The sequence below is a fragment of the Chenopodium album genome, chromosome 1 (assembly GCF_948465745.1).
Source record: "Chenopodium album chromosome 1, dcCheAlbu1.1, whole genome shotgun sequence".
Classification (NCBI taxonomy): domain Eukaryota; kingdom Viridiplantae; phylum Streptophyta; class Magnoliopsida; order Caryophyllales; family Amaranthaceae; genus Chenopodium; species Chenopodium album.
This window is the reverse complement of record NC_137834.1, coordinates 4822447-4839457: the sequence shown is the minus strand read 5'-3', so window position 1 is coordinate 4839457 and position 17011 is coordinate 4822447. Positions and strand designations below refer to the sequence as shown.

Here is a 17011-nt window from a genome sequence, read left to right as displayed (position 1 = left end):
CATAGTAATAAAATTATATTAGATTGTAAAGTATATTGTTTTAATTGATTACAATATATTATAAATAATGGATGTGGTGCATTTTGAGCTAATTCCTTCGCTCCAAAAATATACTACGATACAAAAAATAAATTTATATGATAATTTATGAGAGTTACAATTTTTTTTTAATAAAATTATAATTTAATTTGTACATATGAAATATTGGTGCTTTATCGAAAACAAAACTCTAAATTAACAATTTTATCCTAAAATTCTATCCAAATTTGATTGAAAATAGAATTCTAAATTAACTTTTTTAATCCTACAAATTGATTTCTATATAAATCTATCCTACGTGGCGCGACACTTGGCGAAAAGTTGGAACGCCAAGTGTCGATATCTCGTCGCCTGGCTAAAAGTTTAGCTTTATATATTGTTTATTGAATTTTAAGATAAATTGTTTTATCTATATGTCAAATTTTAAAACATATCATTGATACAAAATTAATAGGAATTGATGTGTTTTTGTACCGATTTAAACTATGTACTCCGTAGTAGATATGTAATTAATGACTAATAATAGTAATATTGGTGGAAAACCTTTCTTGACCCGTAACCTGAGATAATGATCTTGTCCGAAAGGACTCGTGACCTGACCCGATTGACAGGTCTACACAATAATAAAATTATATTAGATTGTGAAGTATATTATTTTAATTGATTAAATTATATTATAAATAATGGATGTGCTACATTTTGAACTAATTCCTTCTCTTCAAAAAAATATTATGATACAAAAAATAAATTTATATGATAATTTATGAGAGTTATAATCTAGTTACTTTTTGAATAAAATTATAATTCAATTTGTACATATGAAATATTGGTACTTTATCGAAAATAAAACTCTAAATTAACAATTGTATCCTAAAATTCTATCTAAATTTGATTGAAAATAGAATTCTAAACTAACTTTTTATCTTAAAAATTGAATTCTATATAATTCTATCCTATGTGGCGCGACACTTGGCGAAAAGTTGAAACGCCAAGTGTCGTTATCTCGTTGCCTGGCTAAAAGTTTAGCTTTATATATTAGTTACTAGTTTTGTGCCCGTGCGATGCCCGGGTTGTTTATTGTATTTTAAGATAAATTTTTAATCTATATGTCAAATTTTAAAACATATCATTGATACAAAATTAGTTAGGAATTGATGTGTTTTTGTGATGATTTAAACTATATATTAGGCATGTAATGACTAATAATAATATCATTGGTGAAAAACATTTCTTGACCCGTAACCTGAAATAATGACCCTGTCCGAAATGACTCGTGACCCGACCCGATTGACAGTAGTGTAGGGAATTATAGGTACTACGCAGTGGAAAAAAACATGAATCATATTCATACAGTACCTAATCCCAAGATATAATGCATAACACATAAAGAACATATAATCGTACCTTTGAAGCGTGATTCCACGTGCGATCGAGCAAGAACATTGGGAGATAAAGAACCTCAAGCGTGATTCCTCTACTTGGTCCACGGGCACAGATTAAGACCTCCACTAATGCTAGTTAGTTGCAATTGAACCCTTCAATTGACCTTCTATGGAGAAGTGCGAGCAACGAACCACCATAAACCATCACGAACCACCACACGCGCCACCAAGGGTGGCCGACCGTGAGTCCAAAGGGGAAGGAGAGGGAGCCGTGAATTAGAGAGGGAATAAGGGTTTTGGGATTGGTTGCCTTGATGTCAAAATTCACTCTGTGTGAATTATGACTACTTGCTTGCAACCCTAGGCATGGATCTTATTTATAGATCTCATCTCTAAATAAGAGCCCATGTCAAAAGCCCAAAACTTATTTCCAATCTAACTATGCTATCCCAATCCATTTCATGATTAGTTAATTGCTCATGAGGCTCATTAATGGGCCTCTAACTTGCTTAACCCAATACCCTTGTGTGTGACCTCATATGATCCATTCTAGCGGGCTTTGGACCATTCGACTAGCCCAAAGATCATCTCTCATAGTCTAGCAACAGATGATGACGCCCCAAGAGAACGAACTTATTATCTCCATAATAGTGATCCTTGATATATCTAGTAATTCCACTTATCGAAGACACGACTCCTTCAAGTAGGTCTATACACAGTAATAAAATTATATTAGATTTTAAAGTATATTGTTTAAATTGATTAGAATATATTATAAATAATGGATGTGGTGCATTTTGAGCTAATTCCTTCGCTCCAAAAAAATACTATGATACAAAAAATAAATTTATATGATAATTCATGTGTGTTATAATTTTTTTTAATAAAATTATAATTTAATTTGTACATATGAAAATATTGGTAATTTATCAAAAATAAAACTCTAAATTAACAATTTTATCCTAAATTTCTATCCAAATTTGATTGAAAATAGAATTCTAAATTAACTTTTTTTATACTACAAATTGAATTCTATATAACTCTACCCTACGTGGCGCGACACTTGGCGAAAAGTTAGAACGCCAAGTGTCGTTATCTCGTCGCTTGGCTAAAAGTTTATCTTTATATATTAGTTATATGATACGATTGATATATTCCCTCCGTCTTAAAATACTTGTTTCATTTCTCCATGCGTGGAGTTTTAGGAGAAATTGAAGAAATTAATAAAATATAGAGATAGTGGGGTTAGTGGAAAGTAAGTTAGAGGAGAGAGAATTTGAAAGTAATAAAATTGGGTCCCACTAGTTAAGAGAATTGAATTAAAGATTATAAAAACTTTCTAAATAAGGAAATAAAGCAAGTATTTAAAAATGGCCGCAAAAGATAAACGGAGCAAGTATTTAAAAACGGAGGGAGTATCTAGTTTATACTTCATTCGTTCTAATAATATTGAAATAACATACGCATTCCAAATCACATAGTGAAGGAGGGAATCTTAACAATATCAACTATTTATGATTTTATATTAATTGATAACTAAAGACAATACTCCGTATGAAGTATTCAAAATTGTGCAATATTAAGTGTAAAAGTCAAAATTCTTTCAAAAAAAAGTGTAAAAGTCAAAACATTGCAATATTGTAATTATTGAAAAAATAATACTAGTCGCAATGATAAATGGGAAGTCCGAGTGATGCACATCTACATGGAAGGAAACCGAGCGGCGGATTGGTTGGCCAACCGCGGTGTCTCTCAAGACTCACAATTAGAAATCATTAATTTTGTTCCGGAAGAGCTTGGGAGGATTTTACAGGGGGATGTTTGAGGGGCAGCTCTACCTCATCTAGTTCCCCCTAAGTTTGTTAGTGGTAGTAGTTTAGTTTAGTTTAGTTTAGTTTGTTTTTTTGCGTATTCTGGGTGTGTTTTTTTGGCTTTGTTTGTCTTTGTTTTTCCTTCTGGTTGTTTGCTTCTTCTTTTTGGAATTTCATTTCCTCAATTGAATAAATCTCTTTTTTTTTAAAAAAAAAGAGATTTCAAAAGTTCCAATTATTGGATCCTAGAAATTTCTTACTACCTCCGGATCGTATTATATGCAACTTTGGGGTATTATTTGTGAGATATAAAAAATTCCAAAGTTGCATATAATACGATCCGGAGGTAGTATTTAGATTTTACTGTCATTATAGATTAGACATACCAAAAAGTAGAGCCATATTGGGGAAAAAAAAAATCTAACAGTAGGAGATCGAAAAGCAATTTATTGCCACCAAAACGCATAGGTATAACCAATTGACAATCAATGGTAGCAAAAATTCTATAAAAAGCATCCAATGGCAGTGTAGATTATAGAGTTGCAATGTACAGCTTCCTAACAAAGAATTACTACAGGAGAATTCAAGCTTTCTTACTAAATAAATTTCTAATTTACACCACTTCCCAGTTGCTCTAAAACACATAAACCACCTAGATGAGTCATGAGCATGCATAAACTGGAGTCCTAATGTTGGAAGTGGAAATCCCTAAGCCAAAATTGCCATTTGATACAATGCAACTGAAGTATTTCGCTGCAGTGCTCATTGCATCAGTACATCCCCTTGAAAACGGGATTTGTGCGACAAATACTTGCCCCATATTCTTCGTACTCAGCTTTGGTATGGCAAGCCTGCACATCACAGAGTTTGCTTATACAGTTATTCATTTTGGTGAGTAAACAAGTAGACGACCATCTTGAGAGCATGAAATTAATCCAGAAACACTAATGGATAGCAATAGCAACATAGATCAATTTGTGTATGGATCTTTCAATATCTAGTACAGTTTAATTTGGGAGGTCAAAATCTATACAGTTTAATTTAAGAGGAAGCTGTTCTCCAAGCCCCAAGGACAAGCATTTATTTCTTGAAATGGAGTCATGAAGGACAAAGTAGCAGTAGAGTTACGCAAAAATTATTGTATGTAACATGATAACATTGGCAAATAGCAATAGGATCTGGCAGTCACATGATAATTAAGCTAAAAGCAACATCAAGTTGAATAGCAACTTCAAATTAAAAGGGAAGCAACATACTCCAAAAAACTCAGGAGTTGAAGCAAGTACGGATCCCCCAAACCATACTGCATATCTCTGGATAGGATGGCTCACTACGTTGACTTCCACCGGTTGTGACTGCCAACAAATTGAGAGATCAGGCACATAATGCTGAAGTTGCTAAGTACTGACATATATTATTGGTTTTCTTACCTTCATTCCTCCAGTAAGCCGTGCCTCAGATGCAAGAACTCGAGCATCAACAATCTTCTTTATATCCCTTTGCAACCTACGGTGAAAGTCCTTGAACATGGTTGAGCCACCAGACAACACTATATTCTGGCACATTCCACATAATTAGTTAGGCCCAAAAGTAGAATTCCAAGCTACAACAGTACAGCCTAATACACCTAAAGCAGAGTGACACATAAATATAGCCAAAAAGTGTTTTCTTTGAAGGAATGAATTAAAATCTTAAATACTTCATATCAACCTTTCAACCAGAGCATATAACACTCTACCTTGTACAGTGCTCGTCTGGTGTCAATTGGGGCAGACTGGATACACTTGTCAATCACAGCTGGTAAAGGAGTGGTATAATCACTGTTGTAGATCTCTGGGTTGAAAAAAACCTGTGAACCATACAGCCAATGATAAGCACATTGTAGCTTCAAAAGGCGTGAGGGTAAAAAGGCACACATGCATATTAGACACAATAATAAACAGAATCTCTGAGGCCATTAATCTTAAAACACATACTTGGATTTATTGTTTGCTTGCATGACTGATGCTATACATCAAGACCCAAAAAATAAAAATTTACAATGTTTCTTCTCAATGATACCAGGCAATCTTTGTCCACAGGATTTGGGGTTTCAACTACAGCCACTGATCCATCTCATATAACACTAAACATTAAATCAGCCTTAAGAAACTACATCAAACCAGATTGCTACCTTAAATCAAACTCCCTCTTTTCCCTAAATTGATTATCACCCGTCAGATAAGAAAATATAAAGGTAAGCACCTAAAAGGTCGCATAAATAAAGGGTATAAATTTAATAAATTGCAGAAGTCAAGTTTTCTGATCAAGGATAAGTCGATAACGAACTTGAAGGAACACAATTAGCAATATATGGCATAATCAGATCTAGTCCTATTTAAACTCAGTCTGTAGATCTAGTCCTATTTAAACTCAGTCTGTTTGAAGGAAAATATTTTCCTGCCTTTTGTTGTTTGGTTTGTGAAGGGTGGGAAAAAAATTCCCAAAGGTGGAAAATAGTTCTTCCAAGAAATTGAAAACCTTTTCCTTTCAAAAAGAAGGTATGTCACATTTTCCTCCCTACTCCTAACATTCTTTTCCTCTCCTCCCTTACACTCCCAATTTTCCTTTTCCTATTTCCCCATTATCTTTCTTGCAAGGAAACAAACAAAGGAAAACTGTTTTTACAATTATGTTATCCCTTTAAAATTGTTTTCTTTGAGAAATTATTTTTTCGAATAATATTTTCCATTGAATAAACAGAACCTTAAAGTTTAAAAAAGTCACCTTAGCAATAAATACAATTGAAGCCAATAAAGAAACAATTATAACACTGTGATGCGGACAAAGAAGACATGTATAAGCAAATTGAGATTTGAAATTTTGAGGCCATTGACAATCAAGAAAAGTCATAGATAAAACTGTTTCTCCAATCATTCTATATGCATCAGAAAGCCAACCAAACCAAACAGAAAGAAATTCAGTTGAAAAGTCCTTTGGACTAAAAAATTCCAGCTTCCAAGAATAAATATAGTAATTTTTTCACAGAACATTTGCTAGGAAGTAATGATGGTGGATTTGTGTGTAACTTTGTAATGTAAGGAAAGCATCACGATCACCAAATAGTTCCTCTGTTTGAGCAGCACCATTGTCTTTTCATAGTCAAACTTTATGAACTTTGAGAATATTTTTTTTCTACTACTATATACGAAGAGGATACAACCACGTTAGGTTTAGATGAGACACAATGTATATATTCAAAATATTAGCCTGTTGTGATTATTTACATTGCAAAACCAAAGTTATGCGCAGTCAAAGGTGTGTATTTCTTTTTACCTTACCTAATGAGTTATTCAAAAATCAACCGTTACATACCATTATAACTTTGACAGAGCAAAACTATATTAAAATCCAAAAAATCAATCCTTTATATCCGATTTTCTAGATAATCGATCCGAAAAATGAATTTGACTCAGATATCAGAGAATTCGGATAATGAATTCCAATTCAGATATGTAATTTAGCATTTTCGGGTATCCGATATCCGATATATAGGGCTCTTTTGTAAAACATGAAAAGATCAAGCTTGATTCCTAGTTGGATCACAATCCTTCCTCAATTTTCTCAAATCCTTTTCCCCACTTTCCAGCCATCTTCATTCCTCGTCAGTCATTACCCTTTCTCACTCTCCAAATTCCTAAAACCTACTTATATTCCTCCTAAAGTCCTCATCTATGCTATCATTTCTCATGTCATCTGCCTCCTTCCTGTCTTCTCATCATCCTCCTCTAATCCAAGCCAAGATTTACAAAGCCAAAGCAAAATTTCTAGTGAAGCAAAAAACCTAACCAATTCCAGAGTGATTAGATGTCAAACTAGGTAAGGTCATGCGCTCATGTCCGCCACAAGGCCAAAAACTTCAGTAAAACCATAATACCAAGAACTAGTGCCTTACATAGATTCATTGATCTAATGATTCATGCATGGTAATCTAATTGATAGATCAATTGTTTTTATTGTAAGGTAATAAATCAATTATTCACTCAATCGCTCTTATGTGTGTTTTTATTAGTTCTTCTTCTAATACTTTGTGTTTTATTGTCCCTAAAATCATCTTTAGCTTGTTCATGGTAAATTGATAATACAACAGTAGTATTCAGCACAGAAATTTTGTTGTGAATTTAATATATGTAAGTATGTAACAATGAAGACTAGGCAAGGCACTGAAAACAACAAAATTTGGGTATCAAATACCTATCCAATATTCAAAGTTTTGGATCAGATACAGAAATCATTTATATTGATTATCAGATTTGTGCTCAACCCTAATTATAACAAGATAACTCCAGTACTCCGCCATACACAAGGTCAATTTATAAAAGTAAATCGTTACTGTGAAATGACAAGGCATAAGAAAGAACCTCAGGACCAAGGAACCGCTCATAGCCAATGTCACAACTGTATGGAGCTCCAGTCTTTGGTTTTATTCCTCTCCATTGCTTGATATATTTAGAGGGCTCCTTATCATGTTTGTTGTACTCCTGACACACCAAAGTTAGGTGACAAGTATATCAACTCAGCAACTATGTACAATTAAACTGTACTAGATTCAGATCATTGAAGTAGTACCTTGACAATATCTGAAGAAGTGTAGCAATACATCTCCTTCACTTGTCGAGCAACTTCAAAGGAGTCTTCTGGGGGTACATTCTCTCCTCTTTCCTACAATAAATAACCAATAAAAAAAATAAAAAGAAAGAACACGGTTGAACTACTGCAGAAATTTAAACGGAAAGGGAAAAGCCCATATATAGCAAAGTGAGAGGAATTGGACATCCAAGCCATATATAAACACATTCCAACATCCATGATAATGAAGGGAGGTAAATTTCATTTTAAAGAAACGACAAGTTAAAGATAAGGAAACATAATCCTGCATGTACACAAGAGCAAAAAACACAAAGTACGCATTTGAGACCAAAACCAAGGATAAATAATGGCCACACCGCCACACATGATTAGAAATTGATCAAAGGTGGAAACATAAATGGTAGCTAGCATCATCTTTATAATCCATTCTAAGCTAAAAGCATCCAGGACAGATTATATGAGCATCAGACCATTGATGAATCCACATCGAGTGATTAGGAAGGAATTGTGTACCTTCTTTAAAAACAATTCATCACGTATGGGAAGCAAAAGTAAGGCTCTAACTTTGTAGGAATATACTTTGTATCAAATGCTTTGACATATTCCGCTGGTTCCCGGTTCAAAATGAATTCCTCTGCCTTATAAAATTCTTTTTAAAAAATAAAAATAAAAAATCATGGGTTCTAGGCTCTAGCTTGTTCAAACATTGTATTATGATTTTTTTTTTCTTTTTTCCATTCCACTAGTTTTATTTCTTCGACATAGTAATTCATCCATTTTCTCCTTAGTATTTTTTTTTTCCCTTTAATATTGCTTTCATATTATACCCAAGAATTAAGAATTGAAATTTGACTAAATAAATGTATTTCCTTCACTATTTATATATCACAACAATAGAAGTTTCATGCATCCCAATGCTTGACTTCAACCATAAATATCCTCAATTATCTACACGTAATATACTTTCTCCCTTATATATATATATATATATATATATATATATTGCACCACTTGCCCTTTAAGGAAGTTTCACAAATATTGCACCATATCCATTTAGGAAAAGAAATATTTATGTTCACAACTTCACACTACAAATACCCTATCTACCCTTACTTTTTAATACTTTACTCTTTAGTTTATATTTACAATCACAAGGGCAATTTTGTACATTTACCTTTCTCTCCCTTCCTTTTTCCCACTAACAAAAAATTTGTGCAAAACCCTTATGGTGCAACATTAAAAGAATGGAGGAAGATATACTAGTATTAAAAAAATAGTTTATATTCTGAAAGTTTACAGCAAGACAAACCTAATAAGACTCCACATAGCTATATTTTTCCTAGTGTAAAAATCAAGGTAGATGGTCAAGGGGTAGTGAGTGAATAGTGTGGAAACTCAAATTTCCAAAAAAAGGAATGAAAAAGCGGTCTTAAGGATGTGTATGAACTTACTGAAACATAATTGAATAATAATTTTTTTTATAGTTGTGCATACAAAATCTGAAATTTCTGGCAGATGGTGCTTTTAATCATTATAATTTATAAGTACATTTAAAAAAAAAAATGGGAAAAATTAATGGAAAATTACCCGCATAAGCTGTTGGACGAAAAGGGTAACATCTTTTCCAGAAATGGGAATTGACTTGATACTGCTCCCAATAACATAGCCTTCTGCAACAGGTACAACATGCGTACCCCCATCTCCAACATCTACTACAACCCCTGTCATCTCACACTAATGAAAAATATCATCAATAAAATCAACTTTATGCACTAAACACAAATCAAATGACGTGAAAGAAAGAAGACTTTGGAAATCCATATATATAACATGGCCACATGCATAAGTAACACTGAATCTTCTCTTCATATTAAACTTCCAAGTTTAATAGCAACTCTATATGAGTATTCTGCCTATGCACATCTTAAAATAACAGACAGAGCAGGAGCGAATAGGTGTCTTCCATGAGATGATACATGTGACTTCGAGAATCCCAAATTCTTAAAAGCAAATTTTCAGGAAAATTATAGTTGCTGATTTACATTCTTCTAAAATAAAATCTATTTGAACTAGCTTTTTCATGGATGAGCCCTCACATACTGGCCAAAATAAATGGACATATGAATTGGTGGTTCCTTTCAGTTAAGAGAATAGCCTAGTTTCAGTAATGAAGGAACTAACTATAGGAAAAATAAAGACCAAGCTTCCTGGAGCCAGAAGCATGTTTTGCTGGAAAGGCAGCAAATTAACAGAGAATTCAGACAGTTTTTTTACAATAGGTGGATGTCACTTACATATTTTTACAGAAATTACAAAAATCCTCAACACCATTACATCTACGGATCTACCACTCTCTGCAAATTCAACACTGTACTGATACATCCAACTGTCATCACCAATTCCCCAAACCTGGGGAGGCCATGAAAGGAAAATAAAAAGGACAGCCTCACCACTACATTTATCAAATTACAAAAATGTGGATGACCCAATCCCTAACATATGTCCCAGCACCACTGATAAATCAGATAAGGCTAATAGTTACATTATCATAGAAGCGAAGCCATCTAAATTTCTAAATAAATGAAGTAAATAGGGTATGTTATGTTATTTAAGTATAGAGTAAGGTTGCTTTTATAATTTATGATAAGGAAAACTGAATGTGGATAAAGATATCACCATGAAATAATTCTATTTAGTGCCAAACAAGTACAGCAGTAGCTAGTGTTTAAGTTCATAATGCATTGAACTGATTTGAAACACCATAAATAGTCCAAAGTCATATTAGGCTATTAAATGTGCTACAAATCCATTTTGATGGAATCCAAACATCAAAATCATAAAGCTAAACTGCAACAATCATTCAGTCACCCCATAACTGACTGGACTCAGGGTAAGCAGGTGTAAAGTTCATAATTCAATATACAAATGCAGAAAATATCACTCAATAGTCAATACTAAATTGAAACTCGTTGATGAAGAAATAACCAACCTTAGATGTAGTGTAACCAGCAGCTAAAGCTAGCACAGGCTGCACTGCTATGTAAAGCCCCGGAACATTGAAAGTCTCAAACATGATTTCACCTGTATATTCCCGGCTTTCAGGAGGTGTCAGAGGACTTTCTGTCAGCAGGAAGTGATGATCCTCAGGATCACAGCGTAGATAGTTAAAAATACAGTGTTGCCAAAACCTTTCCATAGCATCCCAGTTCTCTACCTGTCCATTCTTAATGGGATAGTTCAAACTATACGTACTACTAGACTTAGATCTCGCTAAAGCCTCGTCCCCGATGAAAAAATCCAAATCAGCCATAACACCAGCATTATATTGAGTCAACCAATTACTACTCTTATTCGATGTTCTCGGTTGGTTTACAAAAGAATCATTCACAGCAACAGTTGTTGGGACAATGAAGCAAGGCTCCACATTCCCAGAAAAACCCATTTTAGTATACCTGCAGTGATTGGCGGACAAGGTATTAAATTAAAAAACACATTGTTGCCGGGAAATCTCATTTACTCAAGATGTGAAGCTAGAATTCAATGACTTTTACATTCTGAAGCAGAACAAAAGAATTCAAAATTTACACGCATTTAAGCAGACCTCAGTCACCATACTCACACTATTATAGAAGTATTTCCATAGAGCACCTTGTGCACATTACTACTGAAACTAGAAGTTGTCAAAATGTCAAATTACCAACACCTCGTGTAACCAGAATGGCAGAACTACCTAGTGGCAATCCGCATTCAACACCTTCCTAACTTCTAATAAGCATTTACACTCAGTTTTAACACACACTCAAGAACTTAGACCACATTCATAATTAGCACAATTCATCAACTATTAGTTGCACTAGCTGAAATCCAATGTTCCCCAAAATCCCCATAGTACATAAAAACTTGTGATCAACCCAATTCCAAAACAACATTCAAGATGATGGCAAATGCCTGTTTGACCATTGACGCAATTCATCAATCACTTGGTCCTTAAAAAAATCATTTTTTTTTCATACAGCTACCCAATGCAAATAAACAACACCAGCTTTCTTTTATTAACACATTTCATCAAAACATTTGGTAGGATCGTCAACTTTCAAGATTTCCCACAGTCAAACGCAACGCACCATCAAACCCAATCCAAATCAAATATCAAATAACAATAAAAGGTCCATCTCATTATAATATTTCATCAAACAATTGGTGTGCAAGCTATGTTTCGACAGTTCCCAAACACCAACAAATCGTATGAAAAATCTACCATCGACCCAATTCATCATAGAGCTCAAATAACAATAAATCCCAGTTTTACACAACACCCAATCACATATATCAATATATACAGACTTATAGAAAGAGAAAAGGTGAGAGAGAGAGAGGGAGAGAGAAATACCCGGTGCCATTGTCGATCACGACAGCAGGGCGATAAGAAGAGGCATCCATGAGAGAGAAAGAAAGCAAAAGCAGAGAGAAAACGATGTTTTTGAAGAAGGACCTGCAACTGAGATCCGAGAGAAGGTTGATTGAAGGGAAATGATCATGGTCATTGAAAGCGCCACAAAAGGGGCACCAATGAATTCGATTCCACTGCTACTGTTATTGTATGATGATGATTAACACCTTCTCTTCTTGATGATGGGTTGACACCAGTATAGTAATCTCCAAACATTTCAATTGAATTATGATTTTCCCCCAATTTGGCTAATAAGGGTTTGAATTCAACATGATTTGGGAAAATTGATTGATTGATTGTTGAATGAGTGAATTTGTATTTGAAGGTTGGATGATTATTCTTACCTTAGCAGCTAAACAAAAACAGCAACAACTCAACGACTCTCTCTTTCTTCTCTTCTCTCTCTTCTTTGTCTGTTTCTTTCTTGTGTAATTAATTGAACAAACACAGTGAGATTCATAGTAACTTTATGGAATTATGGGCCTCTTCTTTATTTTCTTAGTGTTTTTAATTTAAAGATTTAAGGCTTTTAAGCCCAATTCTACCTCATCAAACATGAAGAAAAGGTGGGAAAAAATTGTGTCAACAAAGTGCAAATAAACACAAGTTTTTGTTGTTTCAAAAAAAAAAAAACACAAGTTTTTTTTTTTTTTGAATAATTTTTTATTACCACCATCTCGAGGTATGGAAATGTTTTTAAACGTAAGATTTCATACGAGTATAAGTAATGGGCATGTCAGTTAAGAATAAGTAGTGTTTTGAATCGACGTACGCTCGTTGAATAGGTATTATTTCATCCTAATTTGACGGAATTGAGCAACTATTACGACAAATATTACAGTCAATATGCACTTAACATTTAACAAGAGCCTCAAGCTAAGGAGATTTTTTTTTTTTTTTGGTGCTCTCATATTATATACAAAATATGAGAGCACCATTTAAAAAAAAAAGGAAAAAAAAAAGTACATGGTTTACAATTGAGTGAATGAAAGAGCAGTTACTTAAGTCCTTTTCATTAGGGGTTGTAATGTTAAATCGAGGGTCAAGTGATAAGGGTCTCCTCACTTCAGCTTAATTTCAGTTCAGTTCAACTTCAATCAATTCAATTTAGTTCAGTTTAGCTCCTAATTTTCTTCTCTCATAAAATATCCATTTCAAATTTATTTAGTTCAATTCAGCTCAGCTTATTTCAGTAAATGTGAATAGACCCTAAGTAGATGATATAGAAAGACATGTCCTCTAATCTATACTAATAATTTAATAACAGGAAAATTTAAAGGCCATATAGAGTGCCACGTAGATTTTTTTTTTCTTTTTTTTTACTTCCAATAATGCTTTCATATCATTTAATTTCCCAAACGACACTAACAATGTTTTTTATCATTATCATTTCCCAAATGACACTATTCCCCTAAAGTTTCTCTATTTAATGTTTACAAATAAATTAATTTTCAATTATACAATGTTACTTGATCAATCATCTTTATTTCTCCTATCTATAATCTCTATGCATTTTTAAAGGTTACTTACAAGTGTTCTTCACCTTATATTAATTTCATATTTTAAGTCAATTTTTACATTTTAATTTCTCTAAACTTTTTTTTATTCCTTTATGTGTTTTTTAAGTTTTAAATGATGATGGGGTTGATAGATGAGTCGATTTTCGTTTTTATGTAATAGTCTATTCAATATATTAGTTTTGTAGTGTTTGTGATAGCTTTCATGATTTTATCAAATAATTTTTTTTGACATACATTACCATTTAAATTACATAGAAACATCTGTAAAAAAAATTTTAAAAAAAAATACAGAGAAATATATCTTTAATTTCATGAATCTATCACAAAAATGGCAAAATTAATACTTTGTAAATTTATTTTTGATGAATATATTAATTAATTTTTTTGTTTAAATTATGTTGTAATTACCTAATGCAATTTGTGATGATATGTACACCTATTAATGCAAATAATAGTTTTTTTATAATGTGGTAGATTTCATGAAATTAAATGTATTTTTTTTTTAAAAAAAATGAAATTAAATGTAAGTTTTGTCTATATAAAAATAAAATAATAAAATAAAATAAAATAAAACATTTCACCAACAAATTTAAATCGTACGGGCTAAATACTAGTACTATTGATAATAGGCGAATATACTAGAGAAGCAAATGGCTCACTATCTCGACTCTTTAGATAAAATAGAGCACCAATATCTTTAGCTTGAGATTCTTGTTTAGTGCTTGTTGACTGTGAAATAATATGTCATATTCATTGCTTGCCTCCGTCACCGGTTTCCACACAAATATGTATGACTATAATAGAAAATAGTAACATAATTTGCGACATATGTTAAATTACCTCAAGAAATTTAATTCATAGTTTTCTCCTAAAAAAATGTTTTTATTTATTTATTTTATTATTGATTATAATTATAATTCACGTCAAAGTAGTGTGTATGTTTATTGACTTTGTTGAGATTTTTTTCAATTTTTGAAAAATAACTCATTATATTGAAATGTTGATATTAGTTTTTAAAAATTACTGTGCATGGCATGGTACTTAAACTAGTATACAGTAATTGATAAGTCTATAGCCACAAGCCATTATTAAACTTTCTTGATTTAATGGATAAATCTATAGCCACAAGCCATTATTCGGCAACTATTTCAAAATTTCCTTAAGAATAAAATGTTATTTGATTATAATTGATAATATATAGTATAACTAGTTAGGATGTAATGCACATTACAATTCCAATCAACAAAAGGAAAAAAAAAAAAAAAAGAACTTTCTTGATTCGGTAACTATTCTAAAGTCTCTTTAAAACAAAGCTTTTAATAACAATGCATATAGTATAACTAGTTAGATAGCATAATACACAACACACAAACTATATATTGAGTGGGTCTATTCACCATTAGTCTACCCACCAAATACATATAATTCCAAAAATTGATACGTCCAATAACTTATATGGAATTTTCAAAAACTTATACCTAAATCTCAAAAGTCAAGATGTTCAAAAACTAATATAAAGTGTTCACTAACTTATACAGTGACTAATTTAACTATGAGTCCAAACCCATACAATGCTTTTCATATGCAAAATAAATTACCAATAAAATAAAAAAATTAAAAAGGGGTATGAATGCTTGATTTATATATTCATGTAATGTATAATGGAAAAAACATTTTAATATGAGATGATATCAAAATAACTTATATGGTATAATACTACTGCATCGACTTTGACTACTTAGTAGTTAGTACTTCCTTTGTTTTATAATTTTAGTATCTATGCATTGTCAAGTATCAATGCACTGGTTTGCCATAGATACAAGTATAGACTTGAGTTATTTATGTTAGTTGAGGGAAATGACTCTTATATCCTAAATTTAATCAATTTTACTACATTGATACAACATGTAAAAACTAACCTCTCATTGTTGGATAGGGTCGATTATTATTATATTACACTTAGTAAAAACTACTCCATACCTTGTAGTTCAAAACAATAAGATTCCACGTTACTATATAAACTCGTGTATATAAATTAAAAATGAGACTGATAGTAAAATGGACTCAATAAATAACATAATAGTTTGGGTGATGACAAGGCCAGTCATCGCTGTTAATCAATATGTTGAAGGAGGCTACTCATCTTTGATGTCTGGGTTAAGCAAAATCCTCCATTTTCTTGCATTCTCTGTTAGTAGAGTTGCAAGAAGAGAACCTGCATTTTGATGCACGATTTCTCATAGAGTCGTTAACGAAAATGACTATAGGTTGTGTTCCCAGATTCCTAGGATACAGATGTGCTTTTCAACTCCTAGGAGTGGAATGGTGTTATAGGTCCGTTCTTTAGCAACGTGATGCATATTTCGGGTTCTTTCGTCTCCCATCTATTTCCACTATGAGTTTCCTTCGCTGTCACTACCAGTTCGGGTTCTCTTCAATGTCTATGATCTGCGTTTTTGGTCCATCTTAACTGTTTACGTTAATTTGGCTTCTCTTGGTCCATGGTAGGGATGTGGTTCGATTTTCTTGGTTGTCCGGGCTTAGCAGCTATTGGCTTGCTGCAAGACTCTTTCATTGTTTTGTTCTCTTCATTCTTCCTGTAATGGGTATGGTTATTAGGGCCTGTTCTCTTCCGTTGAAATTCAGTTCAGTTCAATTCAGTTCAGTTCAGTTCAGTTCAGTTCAGCTCAGCTCGGCTCAGCTCAGTTCAGTTCAGTTCAGTTCAGTTCAACTCTTAATTTACGTCTAATGATATTGCTAATGATATAAAGCCAAATTTCATTCTTTTAAGCTCTTATTACAACGACGACGATGACAACAACAACAACGACAACAACAACAACAACAACAACAACAACAACAACAACAACAATAATAATAATAATAATAATATTAACAACAACAACAATAATAATAATAATAATAATAACAACAGTTCGGATTAGGGTAGGTTTCCACGTTCTTTTCCGACAGATTTTCCGGCGCTTTCCGGCGATCAGGTTAGTGTTCTGGTCAGGAGTGGGTTCTCGGTTTTTTTGTTACAAATTCATCGTCATTTAGGTGCGATTTTGGAGCAGTTGCGGGTTGGTTTGGTGCAATTTCAGGCTGTTTGGGTGCAGTTCCGAGTCCTTTTTCCGACATCATATCTGGTGTAAGGTGTGATCAGGTGGGCGGTTTTCA

At 32.8% G+C, this 17011-nt stretch overlaps 1 protein-coding gene across 1 annotated transcript; it reads right to left on the bottom strand.

Moving 5' to 3' along the window:
* Window positions 1-3703: 3703 nt before the first annotated feature.
* LOC145637373 (actin-related protein 3) lies at window positions 3704-12745 on the bottom strand. The gene is made up of 9 exons (XM_081688826.1): window positions 12252-12745; window positions 10851-11313; window positions 9449-9595; window positions 7841-7933; window positions 7633-7752; window positions 4971-5081; window positions 4663-4788; window positions 4489-4587; window positions 3704-4083 (listed from the first exon to the last, which is right to left on the bottom strand). Exons 1-9 carry the CDS (start codon window positions 12299-12301, stop codon window positions 4003-4005), a joined length of 1290 nt encoding a protein of 429 aa, XP_081544952.1. The 5' UTR covers window positions 12302-12745; the 3' UTR covers window positions 3704-4002.
* Between the last annotated feature and the right edge of the window lie 4266 nt (window positions 12746-17011).